Source organism: Sphaeramia orbicularis, chromosome 9, assembly GCF_902148855.1.
Source record: "Sphaeramia orbicularis chromosome 9, fSphaOr1.1, whole genome shotgun sequence".
Lineage (NCBI taxonomy): Eukaryota > Metazoa > Chordata > Actinopteri > Kurtiformes > Apogonidae > Sphaeramia > Sphaeramia orbicularis.
Window position 1 is genome coordinate 18,846,167 of NC_043965.1, and position 21,863 is coordinate 18,868,029.

General features: G+C 38.4%; 1 protein-coding gene across 1 annotated transcript in view; it reads left to right on the plus strand.

Moving 5' to 3' along the window:
* dmxl1 (Dmx like 1) overlaps window positions 1–21,863 on the plus strand; it is a 62,116-nt gene that overhangs the window by 32,164 nt on the left and 8,089 nt on the right. Inside the window, 28 exon segments of the mRNA XM_030144579.1 lie at window positions 2–141; window positions 144–168; window positions 171–335; window positions 338–426; window positions 428–558; window positions 1,171–1,195; window positions 1,197–1,267; window positions 2,628–2,787; window positions 4,076–4,107; window positions 4,109–4,229; window positions 4,231–4,260; window positions 4,262–4,270; window positions 5,988–6,045; window positions 6,048–6,063; window positions 7,958–8,079; window positions 9,233–9,493; window positions 9,911–10,110; window positions 10,245–10,393; window positions 11,630–11,715; window positions 11,830–12,031; window positions 12,819–12,936; window positions 13,319–13,381; window positions 15,500–15,586; window positions 17,029–17,147; window positions 17,634–17,781; window positions 20,488–20,548; window positions 21,036–21,163; window positions 21,707–21,784. Of these exon segments, the coding sequence (XP_030000439.1) occupies window positions 2–141; window positions 144–168; window positions 171–335; window positions 338–426; window positions 428–558; window positions 1,171–1,195; window positions 1,197–1,267; window positions 2,628–2,787; window positions 4,076–4,107; window positions 4,109–4,229; window positions 4,231–4,260; window positions 4,262–4,270; window positions 5,988–6,045; window positions 6,048–6,063; window positions 7,958–8,079; window positions 9,233–9,493; window positions 9,911–10,110; window positions 10,245–10,393; window positions 11,630–11,715; window positions 11,830–12,031; window positions 12,819–12,936; window positions 13,319–13,381; window positions 15,500–15,586; window positions 17,029–17,147; window positions 17,634–17,781; window positions 20,488–20,548; window positions 21,036–21,163; window positions 21,707–21,784 (2,894 nt within the window).

A 21,863-nucleotide genomic window follows, 5' to 3' on the forward strand; every position in this document is an offset into this window, starting at 1 on the left:
CAAATGCCCAAAGTACACAAGCGTTCCAAGCTCACTGACCAGGAGGACACAGCTGAGCACAGCGTTGGGAGTAAGAATGGGCCAACGTCAGACCCAGACTGGTCTCAGGCAGCTCTGAATGGTTACGAGTCAGGCGGGAGAGCTTATCCAACAGCCATTCAGATTCAGTGTAAGTTTTGACTGGAGCCAGCCGTCACTGACACTTCCAGATGAACCCTGGAGCTAAAGTGGGGACAGTGACAAAGATGATGAAGATAATGAGGATGAAGAAGAGAATAAAAATGGTAAGAGTGGCAGAAGTGCTGACAGCGGCAGTGTGCTACAGGACACACAGGATGCATGTCGCCGCTAACAGAGACAGTGACAGGGGAGGACAATGAGGACACAAATGACTTCATAGACCCGTCTGAGGACATATTGGCGGCCTCAGCTGAAGTTTAGTGCCTGTCTGAAGATCATGACCCATGAGCTTAGGACACTGTCAACAGGGTACGAGCTGGATGGAGGGAAGCTACGTTACCAGCTCTATCAGTGGCTGGAAAGAGAGGTACTTACTCATTCATAATAATAATTGTATTTTTTTTTGTTTAGTTAACCAGTGCCATAATACAGTTATTGTTATTATATCAGTATTTGTGGTTCTTCATTCAGTAAACGCTCACAAACCTCCACTGTCATCACGTTCACAAGTTTGGGATTTTAGACTGCAAAAAAAAACCTATTTCAAGAAAGTTAGAAAAAAAGCATGTCAACCATGTTTTTCATTAGAAAAGTCATTTAATGTTAAGAGACTCCAGTAAACTTTTTCTTAATGACATATTCCAGTTAATATTAAGCTACATTTCATCACTCACAAGCTAAAACGATAATTTTCCTTTTGTAATGAGTGAGGTGACAGTTAAAGACTTTTAGAATAATTATATTTTAAATACCCTTGTCTCATTATTAAGCACAACTTGTTTGAATTCTGGCCTTTTCTTATAGTTTTAAGGCCCATTATGCTATTCTAAAGGCTAGACTTCTACTATTTTTTTGTTCAATACAAGCCTTTTAGAATATTTGCTTTTACTATGGTTGCATTTGTGTAACAGCACTGATGCATTTTACAACTACATATAACAAACAATCTTCTAACTTGATTTTAACATGACATTCCCTAGGTGGTGCTCTCCAGCACTGTTGCAGCTACAAACCTTGCTCTACCAGAGCTGTCTGTTCAGGGTGATGCCTCCATCTCTGGGCTAGTGAAGAGGAACAGGTGAGCCTAGTTAACTGCATCCTCTTGGATTTGATAGATGCTCAGGAGGGCAAAACAATCAATGTAATATTCAGTGTAATTAAAAATGAAGACAACAGCTCAGCCAGCAGTGATGTAGTTATACAGAAGAAATCATTGCACCTCCCTTTTAAAATTTGTTTTCAGGAGACAGAATCCATCATGCTGGTGGAAATGTTACTACGTTGTTGACCGAGTACAGTCTGTGTTACAGTAATTCATTCAGGGCATCAGAAAACCTTAATATATTTACAGCATATTGCGTACTTAAGATGACATTGTCTTAAATAGAATGTAATGTAAAGTCTTGTCCTTGGTTTAAGATAGCACAATACTCTTTCATTATGAAAATTAACATTTTAACACTTAGAGATTCAGTGTGCAGCATGGAAGGGATAACTATAAAAACTGAATTTAATATTCATGATTACATTTTCCTTTGTGCTGTCTTGTGTTCACACTGTGCAACGTGTAAGTAAATTTGGGTATGATGCATATGCAGACTGTACAATGACAACATTTACTGAATCTCAGGCTGCAACATATGTAATTGTACAAGAACAAAGCAGCACATGTTGTCCCTGTACTGCTATAGTTGTTAACAATGAAGCTACGCTAAAAATCACACTGTATCTAAAGTGGTGTTTATAAGTTCAGGAAAAGCCCCAAAGTCGAGGGGGGGAGTAGTATGAGCACCCAGTCATGAATCAGGTAAATAGTTCAACTTGTGTTGGCAATTTTACAAAGATTAGGTTAATGTTTTAGCTCATGAATGTAGGTGTCACGTTGATCATCACATCATTTCATTCTGAATTCCTATTGATTAAGTCAATGTAAGGAGTAGCGGCGTCACACTGTGAGCTGGTCAAACTAAGTTTCTTCACTGTCTGAATTTTATCCCAGGCCATCTTTGATCACAAGATTGGGGTCAACAGTCATCTGTGAACCTCTCACTGTGCAACATAAGACCACTGTCTTTTATCCACCACCAAAGATATTGCTGCTTTTTGTATTCTTTAGTTTGCAACAGCCCACAGAGGTTTACCTGACATTAGTATGAGCCCTTTATATCTACAGTGGGAGTGTGTTTTTCTTCTCTTTTCATGTTTAATGGCAGGTGGCAACCAGTGTTAAGCTTGGACAACAGGTATTATCCCCTCATTCAAAACGCAAGAATGGACAAATCAAATACTGTTTCTAAAAAGAGCTTTTGTGAAATCCCAAGGGGAGGATGAGGTAACAGGTAGTCAGTTGGTTGCAATCTGCAACTAAATAACACACTCTGCTACTTAGATATGAGATGCTGACACGTGTGTTTACAAAACTCATATTGCTTTTTCAAGGCCTCCAGCCCTCGTGGTGATAGCCAGAGGAGGAGAAGACACTGGCTGCAGAGTAACCAGCCTTTACTCAGGATGTTTCTGAGCTACTGTAGCTTGCATGGCTCCCACGGTGGAGGACTAGCGTCTGTACGAATGGAGCTCATATTACTGCTTCAAGAGTCACACCAGGTAACTTTTACACATATGTACTCACTCAAGGCCTCCAAATACCAGAGCATTCCCTTTATCCAGTGGCGAATGCTTGAAGTGATAAAATACACCAAAACTCTGAGTGTGGTTCCCTGTTTGCTTCATTTTCAGTGGTAGAGTCCATTAATGTTCTATGGTTCTATTAAACAGAGAGAGTATAATGGACTCATCTGTAATTGAATATGACAAAGTATATTTAGAATAATTGTTATAGAGTCATGCAGTAATGTGACATGACAGTTCAAATTAAATGTGGATTATTGTCCATGCTAATTTTCACATTCATTATAGGACAAGACTTTTTTTGTAAGAATAATGAAAACACAATATTTGTACATCCCAGAGGACCGCAAGCTAACAATATTCACAACTAGCAAGAAAGTCTGTTCATTATGTTTGATGGTAAGGATGCTGAACATACAGTATGTGATACAAAATAGAAATGAAAGACGAACATGACGGTAAGCAGAATCCCATGACAAACCCATCTCACTCACACACTGTGTTACTGGCATTTGCCTACACAGCTCCAGCTCCAGGCTGATAGTTTGTGCAGATTCATTAAGCTCCTGAGGGACGTCCTGCCTTAGGCTGTTAGAAGGCTGGATCAATTTTTAGGAGGCAAACAACTTGGGAACAATGCTTTTGAATGTTACAGCAGTTGACGGGTAGTAGTCGTCTCTTTGCTTGCTGCTTTGATTTTGGAATAAAGCAGTTTCCTTATCCCAGGCCCGAGTTCTGTGATTGTCAAATTTATTTATTGTTGTTGGAAAAATTCTTTTAGAAATCAGCTTTTTCTTGACATCAGTTACTGTGTAGAGCCGGTGGTGTAGGGACATTGTGACAAGTAAATGCAACTTATTTAGCATTACAAATATGAACCTTTATTATATAAACAGACAAACCCCATAAACTCCAGGCGCTCTTTTGGTGCCAATCTCTTCTGTTCCTGCTCTTGTAAATGACATTCAACACCTGGTATGGGATCATGTATGAAACAACATCAGTCAGCTCATCCTGCCTCTTCTGACTGCAAAGTGTTGTTCACAGCAGCACCTGTCAGCTCAAAGCTCCCCACTGTGAAAATGTGTCGAAGTTGTCTTAAAAAAAAACAAATAAGAAAGTTGCTTTGCTCTTATTATTTTTGGCTTCTTGTGGTTCAGCATTAAGATTTATTGACTCCAATGGAAAGTTGTACAAGTATTCGAGAGACTGCAGTACTTGCATGCATTAATAATTCTTGTTTTGTACTTCCTTCCCCACACAGGATGACTCTATCCACTCACAAGTGACGGCTGTGCTCTCAGTCCACGTCTATCCCTCTGCTAATGGCCTGCACAGCAAACGTTAAGACGGTGGTGGCCAATCCTATTGTGTATCTGACCAACCTAACTCATGACATCTTACAGACCATCAATGCCGCTCGACTCTCCTCCACATCCTGATGTTGTCCAACAATGAGGTGAGTCACTCGCAAATCTGATGTGCAGATTCCGAGTTATGGTACAGTTAGATATGCTACATTAATCAAACACGTTTTTTTACAGTGAATCAGTGATGTGAATTAGTCACACAGTTGTGTGTGTGGTGTGTGTGTTGTGTGTGTGTGTATATATAGTATATATATTATATATATATATATATTATATATATATATGTGTGTTGTTGTATATATGTTAATATATATATATATATGTGTGTGTATATGTATATATATGTATATATATATATGTATATATATTGTGTGTGTGTATATATAGTATATTATATATAGTATATATATTATATAATCACAAGTGTCAAATTTAAAGTTCCAACAAGAACCAAGACTTCCAAACTGAAAGGAGACAAAACAAACAAGTGGGCAATAAGACAAGTACAGAAGAAAAACTGGCACGACTGATTATATCAGTGTTTACCTGACAATTACAACAAGTAAATGGGATCTAGTTGAACTTCAAATTTAATCTTAATCCATAAAGACCCAGAACTATATTTTGTGGTGACTTCCAAATGATTTTTTTCTCTTCATTTAATCTTTACCAAGTGGTTTATCACCATATGTTATAATAATTTGCATTTTTGCTGGGAAATCATCTATTTTCTTATATTTAATTCACTTATCATGTAGAGATTTATAAAAGCTCAAAGTAAATTCAAAGGTTATACCAAAAGAGAGAAAACTGAAGAAAACGTGACATTTTCAGAAAAATACATCTTTAATTCTACATGAAAACAAGTGTCTCCATCCACTGTCATTTGTTAAACTACATGAGTTTTACTGATGAATCACTGTTGCAGAAGATGACAGTGTTTCCATGTTCACTACAGGGCCTTTGAATGTCCAAATGGGTCATATCTGATGACCATGAAAACATGACAAACTGCAATTATTTACCTGTATTGATGAGATTTAGTTGATCAACAGATATGAATAATTTTAGATCAGCAGATGCTTTTGGGTCTTGGAGGGTTAACAGTATGAAAGATGATACAGCCAAAAATGTTTTCTTCAGTATATTAGATTTACAGAGATTATCCTTAACTAACCCTGCCAGTAGTGCTTTTCGGCTTATTCTGGTGCTTTAACCTCCTAAGACTCATACCAGCTATGGGTTTTTTGTCCACATTTGTGGGCAAGGGTTTCACAGCTTTATTAAAAAAAAACAAAAAAAACTGTCCACTGCAAAGGACATTCCATAAAATTTTTTTAAGAATGCATCTGAAAAAACTGTTGCATCATGATGATTCCCATATAGGCAATTATTTAATTAAAAGGAAAAAAAAAAACGTACTTTTCTGGGTCTCAGGAGGTTAATGGATACAATTCATTATTTATTTATTTATCTAGCTTTTCCCACTGCTTTCATTAGTTTCATTTACAACAGCTGTGTAACAGATCAAATAAACACAGGCACAGTTAAAAATCAGCCTTTATGCTGAACATGCTGGAATAAAAAAAGCCAGTTTCTCTTGAGTTCATGGTGACCTAACCAAAATAAAGAAGTGAATACATGACTGAAAGGGCATGATGTGAAAGTTATCACAAAATCTAATGAATAATAATCCATCCCTGTACTCATGACCCATTGTAAGAGTTTTATTTTTGTGTATTTTTTGTTTCTCAGTAAAGTACTTGTGTTGACTCATGTTTGTTTAATTACCAACACTTCTTTCAGATCTATGTGATGCACACTTTGGCTGCCTCCCTTTCAGCCTGCATATATCAGTGTCTCTGTAGGGACATACCTATAGGTACGTGGATTTAGTACACTGAGAAAGACTCTTAAACAAATGTTGTGATTACCTTCAGATTTATTCATCAAAAACAACACATACACCCAAAAATCAAATTCAGGTCATGCATTCCTCAACAAAGATTTTTCTCATTTCCTTTCCCAGCTCAGTCTTTGAAAAACCTGCTTTCATTCAACCTGACTCACAATGGTTAACGTTCATAGTGCAGCACAGTGCTCTCAAACGCAAGCTTCTTTAATTCTTTATTTTTCTTCAAGCACTCCTTTACTTTGATACAGCTTTTTCATTCCCACCACATTCAACTTGATGCAACTCCAGTACCGACACTAGCTGCTGAGTATTATTTATCCATCTTGAGCCATCTGACTTTGTTTTCCTTATTCTTAGCATTAGCATTTAATAGACAAATCGCTGACAAAAAAGATCATATTTGTCTGTCTCATTTCATGCTTGAAGATAAGATGGCTTTAAGACTTACTCAAGCAGAAATAAGAGGTAGGGATGAGATGACTAGTAAGGTGGCCACTCAATCATTAGGTTTTTTTTACAGCTGTATCTAGAAGTTGGAATTCGTTTGGTTTTGGTTAATGAACCTGCTCACTAGTCTTTTTGAGACTTGGAAATAGACCCATCCTGGAGGTTGTGCTTACCAAAATTGACTTCACTTGTCTGTTTTGATTAAGAATGATTTATGAAGCAGCACAGTTGCTGCTTGTCCATTCCGATTGTTAATACTTAATTGGATTTTTTTTGTTTTCACAGATGTCAGGAGCATTATTTATTTAAGAGCCATGTACCATAACTTGTGTCACTTTGAAAACATCCAGCAGAATAGAAGCAGTGTGTCTTAAATAACCCATTTTGAGTTTGTTTTTTTCAGTTCTGCAGATGGCTTGACCAGACTAGGATCCTTTAAATTACATTATTGTCACCCCACAGAGAGAACTGCTTGTATCAGTTAAATAAAATGTCTAAATACAAGCGTTTTAAGATAAAGGAGAGCACCATCTGTAACATACGGCTGGGAGTTGAACGGACTGGCTTAATTAGCAAGGCTATCTCTAATTTATCCATCACTATCTTTATCATGGCTGTTAGAATAGAAACTCTCCTTGTGTGTTGCTGCAGAGGTTTGATGATGGTTCTGTTTTTCCTTTTGACTACAAGAGAGTGTGAATTTTAAAGGTTTTCAGAGGTAGGTGGTGCAGGGTGTTGTGTTGTGAGTGTTTTGATCCATGTTCTGCTTTTTCCTCTCACTGTTAATTTATTAACTTCAGTTCAGTTTAGTATGTTGCCATCAGGTCACTGCTTGTTACTGTACCTGTACCTTCAGTGCTGTGTCTATGGATTGATCTTGTCTTGAAAAGGCCAATAAACCCCCTGCTGCCCCTTCTGACTGATATTCCCTTTGACTGCTGAATTATTTTTGATGTTTAGACAGGTTTTTTTCTGAAGCCTTAAATGAGGGTTACTGGGTGTTGGAAACCTAATTGAATCCCTTGTGATTTAAGCATTACATATTCTCTGAAAAACATTCTTTTTTAACAACCCAGCCATTTGAAATCAGAAATTATACTTTCCCTTTTTCATCAATAAGTCCTGTTTTCCTGTTTATTATTAGACAGCATATTGAATCTGCTAACCTGAGATGCAGCCCATTAGAATTTATGTCCTGACAGAACAGAGCTCAGTAGGAGTTCCTCTTTCTTAGTAACATCCTCCCAGAATTCAGAACAAAGTTCAAACATTTAAAGTAAAACATTTTAGGCATTATATATTTACACCATCTAACCCATTTTTTTAAAAAAAGTTACTTCTCAGTTCATCCCTTCATGTTTAATATAAGTGTTTTGTTTTATGTTGAATGTTTGCTTTTTTTTGTCTTCCACAGTCATGTGGACCATTTTACAGGGATTGTGTATCAGAGTGTTCTGCTATCTCAGAAGCAGCCCATCAGAACTGTCAGCATGGACGAATCTGTTCAGCCCAACACTTCACCAGCACAGTGGCCAGGTAATGACACCAAACCATGTGTAGTTGTTGTTGGATCTCCATCCATCCATTTTTCTGAGCTGCTTAGTCCTCATGAGTGTTTTGGGGGTGCAAGAGCCTAACCCAGCTATCAACGGGCAAAGGCAGGGTGTACCCTGGACTTGTCTCCAGTTCACGGCAGGGCTTGGTTGGATTCAATGTTTTGTATGATAGGAACACAACCAACCCTTAAACATGTTATATGTAACATTTTCACATAAAATATCTTGAAAAGTTTAAGCTAATGCCATATATTTGTTATCTTTTGTATTTATATTCAAATATCAAATGTTTCCAACAATGTTAAAATTCAAGGAAATGTGTAGTTTGTCACAGGTTGTAATTTGGTGTTCTCTAAGTGCTACTATGGGGAGACACAGATAGTTTCACGTGTCCTGGCATCGCCTTAAACCATATTATGTCTCAGAATTTTACTTGTAGTTGTTGTAAAATAGCATAAAAGTAATATAATCGCTACTCACTTGATTTATTTGACATTGATCTGGCCTAAAATGATGCTCAGAATCTTGTGCAATTCACTGAATTAATGTGCATTTATAATCACAAAAACTAATAATATATGTGGCTGTTTCATTCGACTGAGATTACAAGGTGTGCATATTTGTAAATAAACATAATGTGGTTTCAGTGAATACATTACCCTCTCTATAAACAGGATTTCTGCCTCACATCAAATACATTTTGTTTAGTTGGTGCCGAAAACACCAAATCCCATGATCCCACACTTCTCAGCATATCTTCTATTATTGCTTTAATTGAGAGATGCCTGCGGGCAGAAATGACTTAATCTGCTTTAAAGAAACTGTTTTTGGACACCAGTGGAGGTCTTTGGCAAATAATTTTTTGAGCACACAGTTTACACTTGTTGATAAAATCCGTTCATTGTTGATTTTAGTCTTTTGGGGGGATTTGTTTTGAAACAGACATGTGTTGGCAGTCATCTCTCACTATTTTGTTTATTACAGATTAAGTTCAATCTTAGTAGGCTGTACATTGTTTGGGTACATTTGTTTTGAGTTCTTTATTAGTGTATGCTTTTGCTTTTCCTAGTTAATGCTGCTTTCTTTCTCTCTCCTATTTGCATGTCATTCTCCTTGTGTCGTCCTCTCGACAGGTATCGCCTCTTTGATTCGTCTCTTGAGCTCAGCGGGTGAGGAAAGCCAGCCGGGCTTAGCTGTGCTGCTCTGTGAGATCCTCACTGCAGTCTTCCTCAGTTTGTTTGTTCACGGCATGGCCACTCACTCCTGCAATGAGCTGTTTCGCATTGTGGGACACCCACTCAACAGCAAGCTTTGGGTGACGGTATTTGGAGGAGGCGCTCGAACCCCTGTTGTAGAGAAACCAGCAGCCCAATGAGAGCATCCTCTCCAGGTTAGCACAGACTGTTTTAGCTGGTCTGGTTGTCTTTGACTTTCAGTGTGATTGACTGTCTCTCTGTGAGGGGTTTTCTTTTAGAGGTGACCCTGCCACTAAATGAAATCAGCCCTGCTAAATTAATTGGGTTCCCATCTGTGGGTCATTGAGAAATCCATCAACCTGTTAGTGGTGTAGCGCTTCTCTCAGGGTGGAGGGGCAAAGGGGTCCTGGTGTAATGCAATAACGACTGTACAGGGAGGAGCTTCTCTGTATTTTTAGCTGTTTGTTGTCATAAACGTACATTAAAAATATAGAACATTTTAAACAAGGTAGTATTCTATGATGTGAAAAAGCTGCAGCTAATATAGATGGAATTGCATCTAAAAAAGATTAGACACAGTTGTATAACAAACATTTCTTCTCTCAGCATCCCCAGGCATTGACAGTTCAGACAGGAAGTCAAGGCGTTTCAGGCTTCTGTCATCACGCAGTGGATCGAAGGAAGAGTCTGGGATAGAAAGGGAGGGGCCTTCCAGTCCCAGGCCGGTGCCTGTGGTGGAACAGGAAGCAACCTCCATCTTTAAAGAAAGATTTGTCCCTCCAGAGCTCAGTATTTGGGATTACTTCATCACAAAGGTAACTTGGAAGAAATTCTGAAATGTCATCAAAAAAACCAGTCATTTATCAGGCTTTGTTACTGATGAATTTAATTTAAGTATGTATTTCAATTAAGTATGTTGTCTTCATTGTTGTCTTTTTGTTTCTTCTAGCCATCATTGCCACTGTCTGAAAACAGAATTGAGTATGACTCAGAGGAGAGTGAGGGCAGTCAAGATGAAGATGAAGAGGATGACGATTTTGAAGATGTTTTTGACCCCAACTCTCCACAAAGAGAGCACTCAAACCACAATTCATACAGGTAGAATATGACCACCCCTGACTGCCTTTATTATATAAATGTGACTGATAAGTACTTAGCAAAAGACAGCAATAGAAAAACCTAAGTGATTAGATTTACATCTGCCACACACTCAAATTTACTGATGGCCATTAAAGCCCCAGCTGGTCATCAGACACCCTCACATTAATTTGTATCAAACTGAGTTTTGTGTGTATGACAAATAATGAAAGATAAAACTCAATGTCAATGTGGTTGATAAAGAGCACTTCTGCTTTTTGTAATTATTTTGAATTCAGGAAAGATTATTTCTTACAAGCACAGTTGCTGTGAAAAACACAGCCAACAGTTGAGACTTTAAAGATTTTAAATAGAACAGGGAGATTAAACCCCGATTTGTCATAGCTACAGTATATGTTTAAATTAATGGTCTGTATTCAGTTGTATATTTATGTGCACATTGTTTAGTCATAACCTGTTTGTATTTCTTTACTCATTGTGCGTTGGATGTTCAGTCTATGTTAGCAGTGCATCCATTAAAGGAAAAACAAATGGGATCAGTTTGGCAAAGGATAACAGTGGAAGTCAATAATTAATTCATCTGGCGATATCACCCCCTGCTCACATTTGTGTCAAACTCATAAATCCATAGATAAAGCAATAAATCAGGATCACTGAACATCAAACTCGATATAACTAATCAATAAATATGGAAATGAACATCAAACTAACCTTAAAAGTATAGTGCATGTCATATCATTTTCTCTCAAACATGGGGATGCCACTGAAGTCTAGTGTTGACTATCAGGCCCTATTTGATTTGAAGAGTTTGTTAAATGTCCTCTTGTCGCTTAAACCAATTACTCTGTCTGTCTTGACTGTGTAGATAAATGCATACCTCTGTATTTGTTTATTCTAAATTAGATGGACCGTACACTCACATATTGCAGAATGTTCTTGTATTACGCAGGTCTATAATGACACAGAACAGAGTAGATATTTCACTAAACACTGACTTGGTTTCACCTTGGATTACGCACCCTGAGCATCTGCATGTGTTTATTTCTGGTTGCATCTTTCCACCAACCTCATATGCTATGTCATTATTGTGACATTTTGCTTTAGATTCAGATTGAATACACTGTAATTTGCTCGGAAGTGTAACTGACATATGCTCCAACTGAAGCATCTGTCAACCAGTTTACTGGGATTATGTAATAAAACCGTACAATGGTTTGTAATTACTTTTCCCTCCAGTTGGTGTTTAATGCGTCTGGCGATGGTTCAGCTGGTGTTGGTCAACCTCAAGTCCTTCTACCCCATGGCAGGATATGATCTATTAGGTAATCTCTATAACACACCACACACTTCCTGATGTACCCGTGTCCAGATGATCATTATAGAATATTTGCTGCCCTTAATCTTGTTGCTTGTGTGTCTGTTTCTGCTTTCCACAGATCTGCCCGTGGGCTCTCCTCTGTGCCATGCAGTGCTGAAGACACTGCAGCGCTGGGAGCAGGTGCTGCAGAAGAGGCTGGAGATCTTTGGGGGACCCCCTTCAAAATACATTTCCACACACCTCCAGGATGAGACGGCCACACCAGGCCCTGCCCTCCTTAGGCATAAGGCACTGTTTGAGCCGTCCAACACCCCCTTCAGGTACTGAGCCCCTCCTGAGATGTCACTTCTTACTTATTCTTTCCTATTTCCTTTATAATATCCTATTCACTTCTGTATAGATTTGAAAAATTCTATTTAAAAAGGGTTTTAACACTTGATTTACACATTATTCTGGTACAAGTTCCCAAATAAGTCTGTAATCATTTCAAGTGCAGCATTAATAATTAAATGTCATTATGTACTCAAGATGAAGAAGTGTGTTTTTTTTTTTTGTTTAGCTTGTTTTAAAAAAAATGTTTGGCTGGTGGATTATGTTTCATCCAAAGTCCCCTCGGCCAGTGAGTTAAAAGTTAATTTCAGACACTGATATAATTTTTCTGCTGTGACTATGTCAGATCTGGCAAAGCCTTCGGGATCCGCTAGCAGTCATCAGAGAGCTTTCAGCACTTTCTGCAGGAGCTGCGTTGAAAGCAAAAGACTGTAGCTTTTGTAAACTTGACTACATCCACACAGTCTTGCGTAAATGTGCCCTTTCTAGCCTGTCAGTTTCTTTTGCTACAGTAATTATGTTTTCCCTTTTTGAGCTATTAAAAAAGTCATGAAAGTCACTAAATTTGTACTTGAAAATGTGCCCATACCTTGTATGTATTATTTCATGACTGAAGGACTGATGGAATGTTTAATCCTGTGACTAATGTAAAACCTCTAGATTTCAACTTTGCCAACACATTTTTATTGTGCTTCAGTGAAGTGATGCTCAACTGAATTGCTTTATTTAGTGAGTGTTCTTGTTAATATGCACAAGGGGTTTTTTTTCTCTTTCCAGGTCGAGCCACCACTCAGCGCTGCCAGTGAAGCGGTTGTGGCAGTTTCTGGTCAAGCAGGAGGAAGTACAGGAGACATTTATTAGAAATATATTTACCAAGAAACAGGACCCTAATGAGGTACATCATGTTGACAGCATGCTCACCACATCTCCATATTGCACAGCAGAACATTGCATTAATTGTCACCGAGTAGCACTAACTATTTTGTTGTGATAAATCCACTACACTACTTTGTGATTACCTCAAGGCCAACTGCATTGGTACTGATTTTACATCCCTGTTAGTGCATTTGTGCTTTTTCTGTTCCGCATGCCATCCACATGTATTATTACTGCCTCAAATTGCATGATTATGCTTTCATTGTGGGTAAATAATTCCACCCTTGGTGATTAACAGCACAATAATGCCTCTTTTGTGTGTGTTTGCCTGCATGGTTCATCACTGTATGTTTTGTGTGTGTCTATCCCTGTGCCTTGTGCTGCTTGCCCAATCATTAAAGTCGATTGAGGACCAGACTGACAATATGAAATATTCAGGAATGGACGAGACAGGAAACAATCAGGTACTGCTGCTTCAGATAAATGATGATTTCTGCTGGGGGGGGTGGGGGGGTGGGTGAGGACTGGGGACCAAACTTCAGGCCTTTTTCACTTCAAAGCTATGCGCTGAAAATGGGCACCATATTGTTGATCAGATTTTTACTTAATTATTGTCCTATCTATGTTTCTTAAACCATAAAATTGAGAACATGCTGGTGTTGTCACTTATTAAAGAATAACAGTTCTAGTAGTAGGACATGTTCTGGAGGTGAGTTAAATCCTGTCACTTAATCCATAATTTAAACATTTTATTTTCAGCCTATCAGAGTTTACACAGTGTTTTCAGACAAATTTGGTCTCCTTCAGAAAAAAAGTCACAGCTCACCAGTCCAGTGCACCTCACTGTATGCAAGACCCAAGAACATCACTCTCAATGTAACGTCAGTTTCACTAAAGATCAGGTTTAGATTATTTTGTGGTATTTTAAAAACCCTTGCATTGGTATCTGATGCCAAACTGTATGAACACTCTCTGCCACTCTGGGCATACTTTCTGTAAAATGTGTGTCTTGTTCTCATCATAAACAGAAAAACTTTGAACATCCTGTAATGATACTGTGAAACATTAAAAATGTACATCCTCGTGCAGTAGAGATGATGGTACAAGCTGTACCATGCGTTAAATGTGGGACCATGCACTTGGCATTAACAGTAGAATAATAAATGTGGTCCATCATGTATAGTCTGAGGAACATCAAAAGTGTGTTCTTGACAGATTTACAGTCCATGTATTTATTGGGTCATGAACTTTGTATGTTCCTGTCAGTGTTTGATATTAATCTTACATGTAGCTGTCTGAATATTTATGTAGATCAGAACCATAAATCTTAAATGGCTCCATACACGTTTGCTTCACAGAGGTTTTCTAATCTTCGGGCTCTCACAGTGTGAGCTGCCTCATTCTAGCTACTCCATTTGGCTCAGTGTTAATTAACCCAGTCTCTCAGAGGACAAGCTATGAGGCTGAATAGCTTCTGATTAATGGGCCCAACACTGTCGCAGTGAATCTGCGTCCCATAGGGATTATATGCTTGGCGAAAATGGCAAACCACCATATTTAGGCTCCTGCAAGTCAACTTTTACTTTATTCTGTCTGACAGAAAAAGACATGGTCTTTTCCCCCTGAATAAATGCAATAAAGACTTTAATTCAATCTCATTCTCAAAGGATGCCTGTCTCATTTAGAGCAGCTTTGGCCTCCAAATGTAACATCTCTGTATAATATGCGGTATGACTTACTGTATAGCGTACATCCCATAGGGCTTCTGTGGTACAGTGTGTGCTTGTGCTCATTGCTCAAGGGTACTGTGCTCATGCTAACTAATGACAGTAACCCAGTTCCGTTTGCCGCTGTGTTAAACAATGGCCGATGCACATTTCTAATATCCTCTGCTAATCCCTGCGGCTAAACAAAAAGCATGCATAGAATGCACATGTACAAGACCAAATTACATACAGTTTGGGCTGTGTTTTAATGTTCAGCTCCTGTAGCTTCTAGCTTAAATAAGTGGGTTACGTCATTTATGAACTCCCCGTGATATAATAACAGAAATAGGGCGTTGTAACATATTACGATACAAAATGGCCTAGAATGGTCAGTCACTGTAAAGTGATTCTAATACTTTTGGTTTATAAATGAACTAACCATCAAATTCTGAATAAATAGAATTAATAGGTCCTGTCAAAACTACTGATAGGCTCATATTTGTCCTGTTGATGAAGGATCTGATATTACTCCAACAGCTCCAACAAACATAAACCCAGTGTGTTCATCCACTGTCATTGATCAAGGTCCATGGGTTTTTACTGGTGAATCAATGTTGTCCTCCAACTTTTTTTTTTTTTTTTTTTTTTAAATATAGGCCTTGGTGCATGGTTGTTCCACAGTAAGATGGACGCAACTTTGTAACTGAGATTTGCTCTCTTTTATATCTATGTCAGCTCTTCTAATGTATCTTGTTAGGTCACTTGTTCTGATACAGAATAGAAATGTAGTTGAGGTTATGACTATTATACATTTGCAGGAAGGGGCATTTTAGCTGTAATATTTAAATATCTCTCTTCTATCTATGTTTCGTACAGACTGAGTCAGATCTGGGTGGCCTTGGAGGAAAGGCACGTATCATTCATAAGGAATCAGACATCATCACAGCCTTTGCCATCAATAAGGTACGCCTCATTCACACAGATCGGTCTGAACAACAATATGAAGTTCTAATAAAGAAGACTACATTTTCTGTTAGCTGAATTATCGGCTATTGGTCCTTTTTCTAATTTGTTTAAACCAGTTTGTTCAATGTATGTGAGGTAATTCATCCATATTGTGTACATTAATCTCTTTATTTCAATATCCAAACTGGAAATGGGAAACTTAAATATGCACACATATTATGAGCACAGCAACAGTTAATGATTGCTATATATCAACCTGTGATCAAAAACAAACATTTTTAGAAACATCTCAGTAAACTGGAACAAACTGAAAGCATTTTGTAGTTACAGATATTTTTGTCCTTTGCTTCTTCTGTCCACATATTCAGACCCTACTGTTTATTCAGAACCCTGCTCTGCTGTGTTGTTAACTGTTGAATATTTTCAACAGAACAGTTGTCTCATTGTTTTCAAGATTAACATTTCTCACCTGCTACTCATTCAGGTCTATAGAGACTTTTTTTCCCCAAAATAATATCTACTTTGCAACACAACAATGCTACTTTATTTGGTGTGACGTGCATAATCTTGGATAACCAGACATATCTCTACATTTGGCTCAGTGCTAGCACAGACAGTAGGTCTAGCATCCTCCACTGTCACTCTGGAATAAGGGTAAAAGCTGTCTGGATAGTTCATATTTCTTTAAACCAGCCACCCTAATCTAGAGTGGTGCTGAGCACAGGATGTAGTGACCATGAATTTGCAAAATAATGTTAGGAAGTGTGCTGTGGTGTTTGTCAAAACAGGCAATTTTCAGCATGTATTTTCAGCTCAGGGGTTGTTTTTTGTTTCACATAGCGAGGGAGGCTCTCCAAATGTTAACATGCAGATGGTAGAAGGGAAGTGGGTATCCAAAATAGTCACCCTTATTCCAACAGAGTTCCTCCTGTGAGCTAGACTGTGATGTATACATATGTGTCACAGGCAAGATGACTTTGATCTTGTGTATGAAACTGTTTTATTCAAGCTGAATACAAAATATAAGCTCACTTGAAATCTAAAGAAATATGTCCAAGTCTTTTGGCCATTGGCACATCTCTTATACCACATCCTCCTCTTTGATGTAGTCGAGCCCATGTTGTATTTGTTTGATATTTTGATGCGGGGTGAAGTTTACACAGCGATACTTGAGGCTGAATGATACACTGTTTCAAAGACACCACTAGTGCTGGCTTCTGTCTTCCCCAAAACATTCAGTGCATCTCTGGTCATCATTAAAAGCAAAAAGTTTGAGGGCCAAAGGCACAAAAGAGATGCAGTCTGTCTCACTCTTGTGTACCTTCTAACTTTTCAAAATGTGCACATCCATTATAGCTCACCGTTTACCATACCCTTAACCTGACCATTTCTCCTTTCCCTTTTCCTTTTCCTGTTTCTCATCTCCATCTGCCTCACAGGCAAATCGAAATTGTTTAGTCATGGCCTCCACCCATGACATTCAGGAGCTGGACGTGTCCTCCATCTTGGCCACACAGATCTTGACATGGATCGATGATGATGAAGCCGAAGCCAAAGGGTAAGACACTGGGCGTGTGTGTGTGTGAGTGTTCATCGTACACTGTACTTGCTGTGGGCAGTGGCTGTAAGTTCATCCACAGTGGCATCAATTCACCTTTTCACCCTTTCCACCAGCAGAGTTAAATTGAGTGTGAGATGGTGCGATTGGTGCAATGCTGGGTGTGTAGGTGTATGTTCTCTGCTTCTGCATTGCTAGTGTTTATGTTTGTGCTGCATCAAACATGGACTGCATGCGAGTGAGCGAATCTTTGTTTACAGAGCCTCAGCACGGGGTCACTTTCAATATTCGACAGCATTTGTTTGTCATCCTCGGCTGCTCTTTCTCAAACACAGACCAGTTCTCTCATAAAGTCAAGCCCGTCATCAGACTTACCTTGTGTTTTTCCCTTTAGGATAATAAAAAAAAATATTATGAGCTTCTTCCAATTCAGAGTTAGCAATCCTTACTAAATATATACTTGATTTTTTATTATTGTGTCTTTAGTGTTGGTGGTGATGACTTCTTGGTGGTCCACGCTCGCGATGACTTTGCCGCTCTCCACGGCACCACACCATACACCCACAGCAGCCCCGGCACACCCATCAACATGCCGTGGCTGGGAGGCCTGCAGACCGGGAGAGGAGCATCCGTGGTGAGCCCCAAACCTGCATTTTTAACTGTCATGATGATATAACATTAGTTTGCCCTTTTCTTCCTTTTTCTATTTTCTTGTCTTATTTTCCTTTTCAGGCCTTTAATTAACAACCCATAGTGGTGTTTTGCACATTTTTCCTCCACTTATTCACAAGATATATCATGTTATATTTCCATATCTTCCCATCCATTTTCAAAGTGTAGAAGGAGACATATTCGCTGAAATTTTGTGGACTAATTCGATGTGCTATTTGTCGTGAGAGTATATTCACGTTTGGTTCCGTGAAGACGATAGTGATGATTGCCATGGGTTCAGTGCACTCTTCACTGCTTTTCTGGAATTAATTGATGTTACGGCCTTCTCTGCTCTTCTTTATCCTCAAAGCAAAATCCTCAAAGCAGTTTAAGTGACTTTAATTAATAATTCATCTTTGTCTGTGCTCAGTTTGCCAAATGCATCATAGCCGCTAACATTAAATACCCTCATAGACTTGCACAAGAAACTGAGATGCTCGTGGTTGCTACAGATCATGTGTTTTTTGGGGTGTTTTTTTGTTTGTTTTTTCTTGTCACATTTTCTGGACAAGTCTGCAAATGCTTTCATACTTGACAGAAAACTTGGCGCTAGCGCTGGCGAGATGAATTCAGTTGTGGTGGTGGTAGCAGCAGTGTCTCTGAATCAAGCGGTTGTGAGTCATGTTTGTTGATATCAACCGGCTCTTTCATTGCTCTTGATATGCAGACTGGACAGTAAGAGCCACTCTGCATCGTGATTATTTTACCAACCAGTCGGACAGAATGCTCAAGGTTGGAGCAGAATGCATTTAGAAGGAATAATAAATCAAATTCTTGGCAGGCAAGGCTGTTTCTGGGATACCAGTCATCACACAGGATGGCAAATAGTAACTGAGCTACAATATATTAAGATACTTAATGCTAGATGGTCTAGAGCTGTGTGATATGTGGACACGATACAGGTCAATCCAGATAGTGATACATATCATCATATAGCACATGTTGTATTCTAGACAAATAATCAAATCAGATTATTTTTCTCCCTTTGTGTAAATTTTCGATGAATATATAAAATATGACGGTAAATCCAATGATTATGTATGGTTTTTTTTTTTTACATGTTTGTTGTATACTGGACTAAAGAGATTAAGATTGCTCAGGTTTGTTTGGAGTTTTTCTGGTCTGTGTCACACTTCTTATTCCCAAACCACAGGAGTAACAGTCCTCCTCCTGCTCAGAATCATGCCATTATGTGTCACGCGTTTATGTTGCATCATTCAGATAATGAAGGAAAGATTTAGTGTGATCTGCAACACAACATATATAAGAAAACATAATATGAAACAGCATTTTTCTTTTATCATTTGATACATATATCACCATATCATACAGCCTTAAAATAATGATAAAATAAGAATTCATTGATAGTGTAGCTAAAACTACAACTTTAAACTTGATGACGAGTATAACAGTTTTACAAACTTTGAATCTAATTTAGCGGATTTTAGCCACAGATGAAAGTTAAGAGATGATCATTTTTTAGTTTCATGCTGGGGAAATTCAGTGTTACAACAGCAAAGAGGAAGACCAGTATTAATAGTAAAAATATTAGCTTAAACAAATCAAAAGGTAAGAGCAAAATATATTGTAACCATTAAACAAAAGCTGTATTACATCATTGGATTGCACCCAAGAATAATTGTAAACAGGGTAAAGTGGAAGATGAGAGCAGCGTATACAGTACTGAAGAACATTTCCCTTTAATGTAAAAGTCATGACAAGAAGCTTAATCTGTTAAACATTTATGCGGTGCTTTCAGCTTCGCTTAAATTAAATGTAAATCCCATCAGATCAACCTAAAGACTACAGAGAGAATCCACGTCTTGTTGTCTTGTAGAGAATCGTGTGATAAATATATCCCATATTAATAAGGACAAAGAACTCAGTTACATAAATCATGAAACGCCGAAAATTGAGAAGAAAAATAACAGTACCAATCTGTTTACTATTTTTTTGCTTTCATCACATCCACATGCCTTTATCGGCAGATGGAGCGGCTCAGTTGTCATGGAAACAGTTTAGTTATCGTGATGAGTTTGATATTTTGGTCACATATGAGTCTGTCAGTTTTTTTGTGACGTTAGACAGGTAAAAATGGTGTTGTAGGAAAAGAAAATGAAATCCAAGTCGTGGTTCAAAGTCCTACCCCCTACACTTGAGCAATGGCAGGAGGGTTTGAAAAATATATACGTAATGGAGAAAGTTACAACTCAACTTCATTTGAAATTTGATAGGTTTAGTGATATTTGGGCCCCGATAATCAACCATTTCACTTGGACAAAATAATATTTTATCTGTGAATAATTGTTAGGCTGCTGTATTTAATTGTAATTCTCACCATATATTTTTGGGGTTTTTTTGGGATGTGTAGCTTGAAAATTAAGGATTTCCACTGATTTCTACTGTACTGGCTGCCGAGTGGCCACTTGTTTACATTACACCTGTGTTCTGATATGCTCGAAAGATGTGAACTATGATGCACATTTATTTAAATAAAATATGATTTAAAAAAACCCCACAAAAATATGGTGTTATAAAGGACATTTATTAAGACTTCTTGTAAAAACAATGTAGTTGAGCGTTATGGTTCATAAACGTATGAAAATGTATCCTCACTTTCTTTCCCCAGATGATCAAAAGAAATATCAACAATGTGAGAAGGATGACCTCCCATCCTACGCTGCCTTACTGTAAGTACAATTCTGATGTCTGTCAGTAGCATATCTGCCTCTTAAAGGTACTACTCAGACTGCATATTTCTAAATTAAAAAAAAAAAAAAAAAAAAAAAAGAGCCTTAAGGGCATGATTACATCACCCAGAAAGTTTCACTTTTGGAGATTTTTGCAGTAGCAAAAGTTTTTTTTTTTTTTTTTTTAAGTTTATTAAGAAAAGGCTGAGTGAACACCACTTGTTACAGCCTTGTGTTTTCCACTAAAGCTGGATTTTGGGGATTCAGTTGTGAGGTGTTTGGGTGGATGAATTCCCAGTAGGTCATAAAAGCGGCTGTTGAAGGGTGTGTGAAATAAACCATGTCCTCAATCAATTATACAACACATGAATTTGAGAACAAAGAAAAGTCAAAAGCTCATGTTGGGACCAGAACTCTCATGGAGATGCAATGGGAAATAAGCCTAACTGTCCTTTTTTTCTTTTCTTTTCTTCCTGTCATGGTTTAGACTTGACAGGAGCTCAAGATGGTAGCGTGAGGATGTTTGAGTGGGGTCACTCTCAACAAATCATCTGCTTCAGGAGTCCAGGGAACTCCAGAGTCACCAGGATCCGATTCAGCCACCAGGGGAATAAGGTTAGAAAGAGACACACACCAGTAAAAAATAAATAAAGAGAGAGAGAGAGAGAGACAGTGACGAGACAGATTGCAGCCTTTGATGAGCCAACATCCCCATACAGATGTCTGACTGTCCTCTGCTTTGCAACATGACTGAGTTGTGATGTGAGCCTGTCACATTGAACAACATTTTCACACTTCCTCTCGTGGCTTTGCCATTCAGGCACGAACCACAGTGGGGAGTTTGGCTTCAGCACACATTGCTCTTCAGCTGAGTGATTCAAGCGCTCTGAACTCAGGCACTCGCCTCCAGCTAATAATCTTCTCAGATGGTGTCTCTCCTGTGCCAGTACTATCTTATCTGCGTGTTCTGAAACTGAAAGGAGAGGACATGTGCAGCACTTGATTTTAGTTATGTAAATGGTGCTTGTACTTAGGAGGCTGTTGGCATGTTTTGAAAGATCACGTCAGTACACCCAGATCATGTGAAGAGGGTCATGTTAAATTCCAGTGCAGGATAATGGATTAAATGCTGTCGTTGTTTCTCCCACTGTTGTACAGTTCGGTATCGTAGATGCTGATGGAGGTCTGAGTCTCTGGCAGACCAACACCAGCGGGAACGCACCCAAACCATACCTGGTGAGAACTTTTCATAGCCAGTAAATCCACCTTCATACAATTAGTTTTTATTCATTGCTTTTTTTTCTAAATCTTTTGA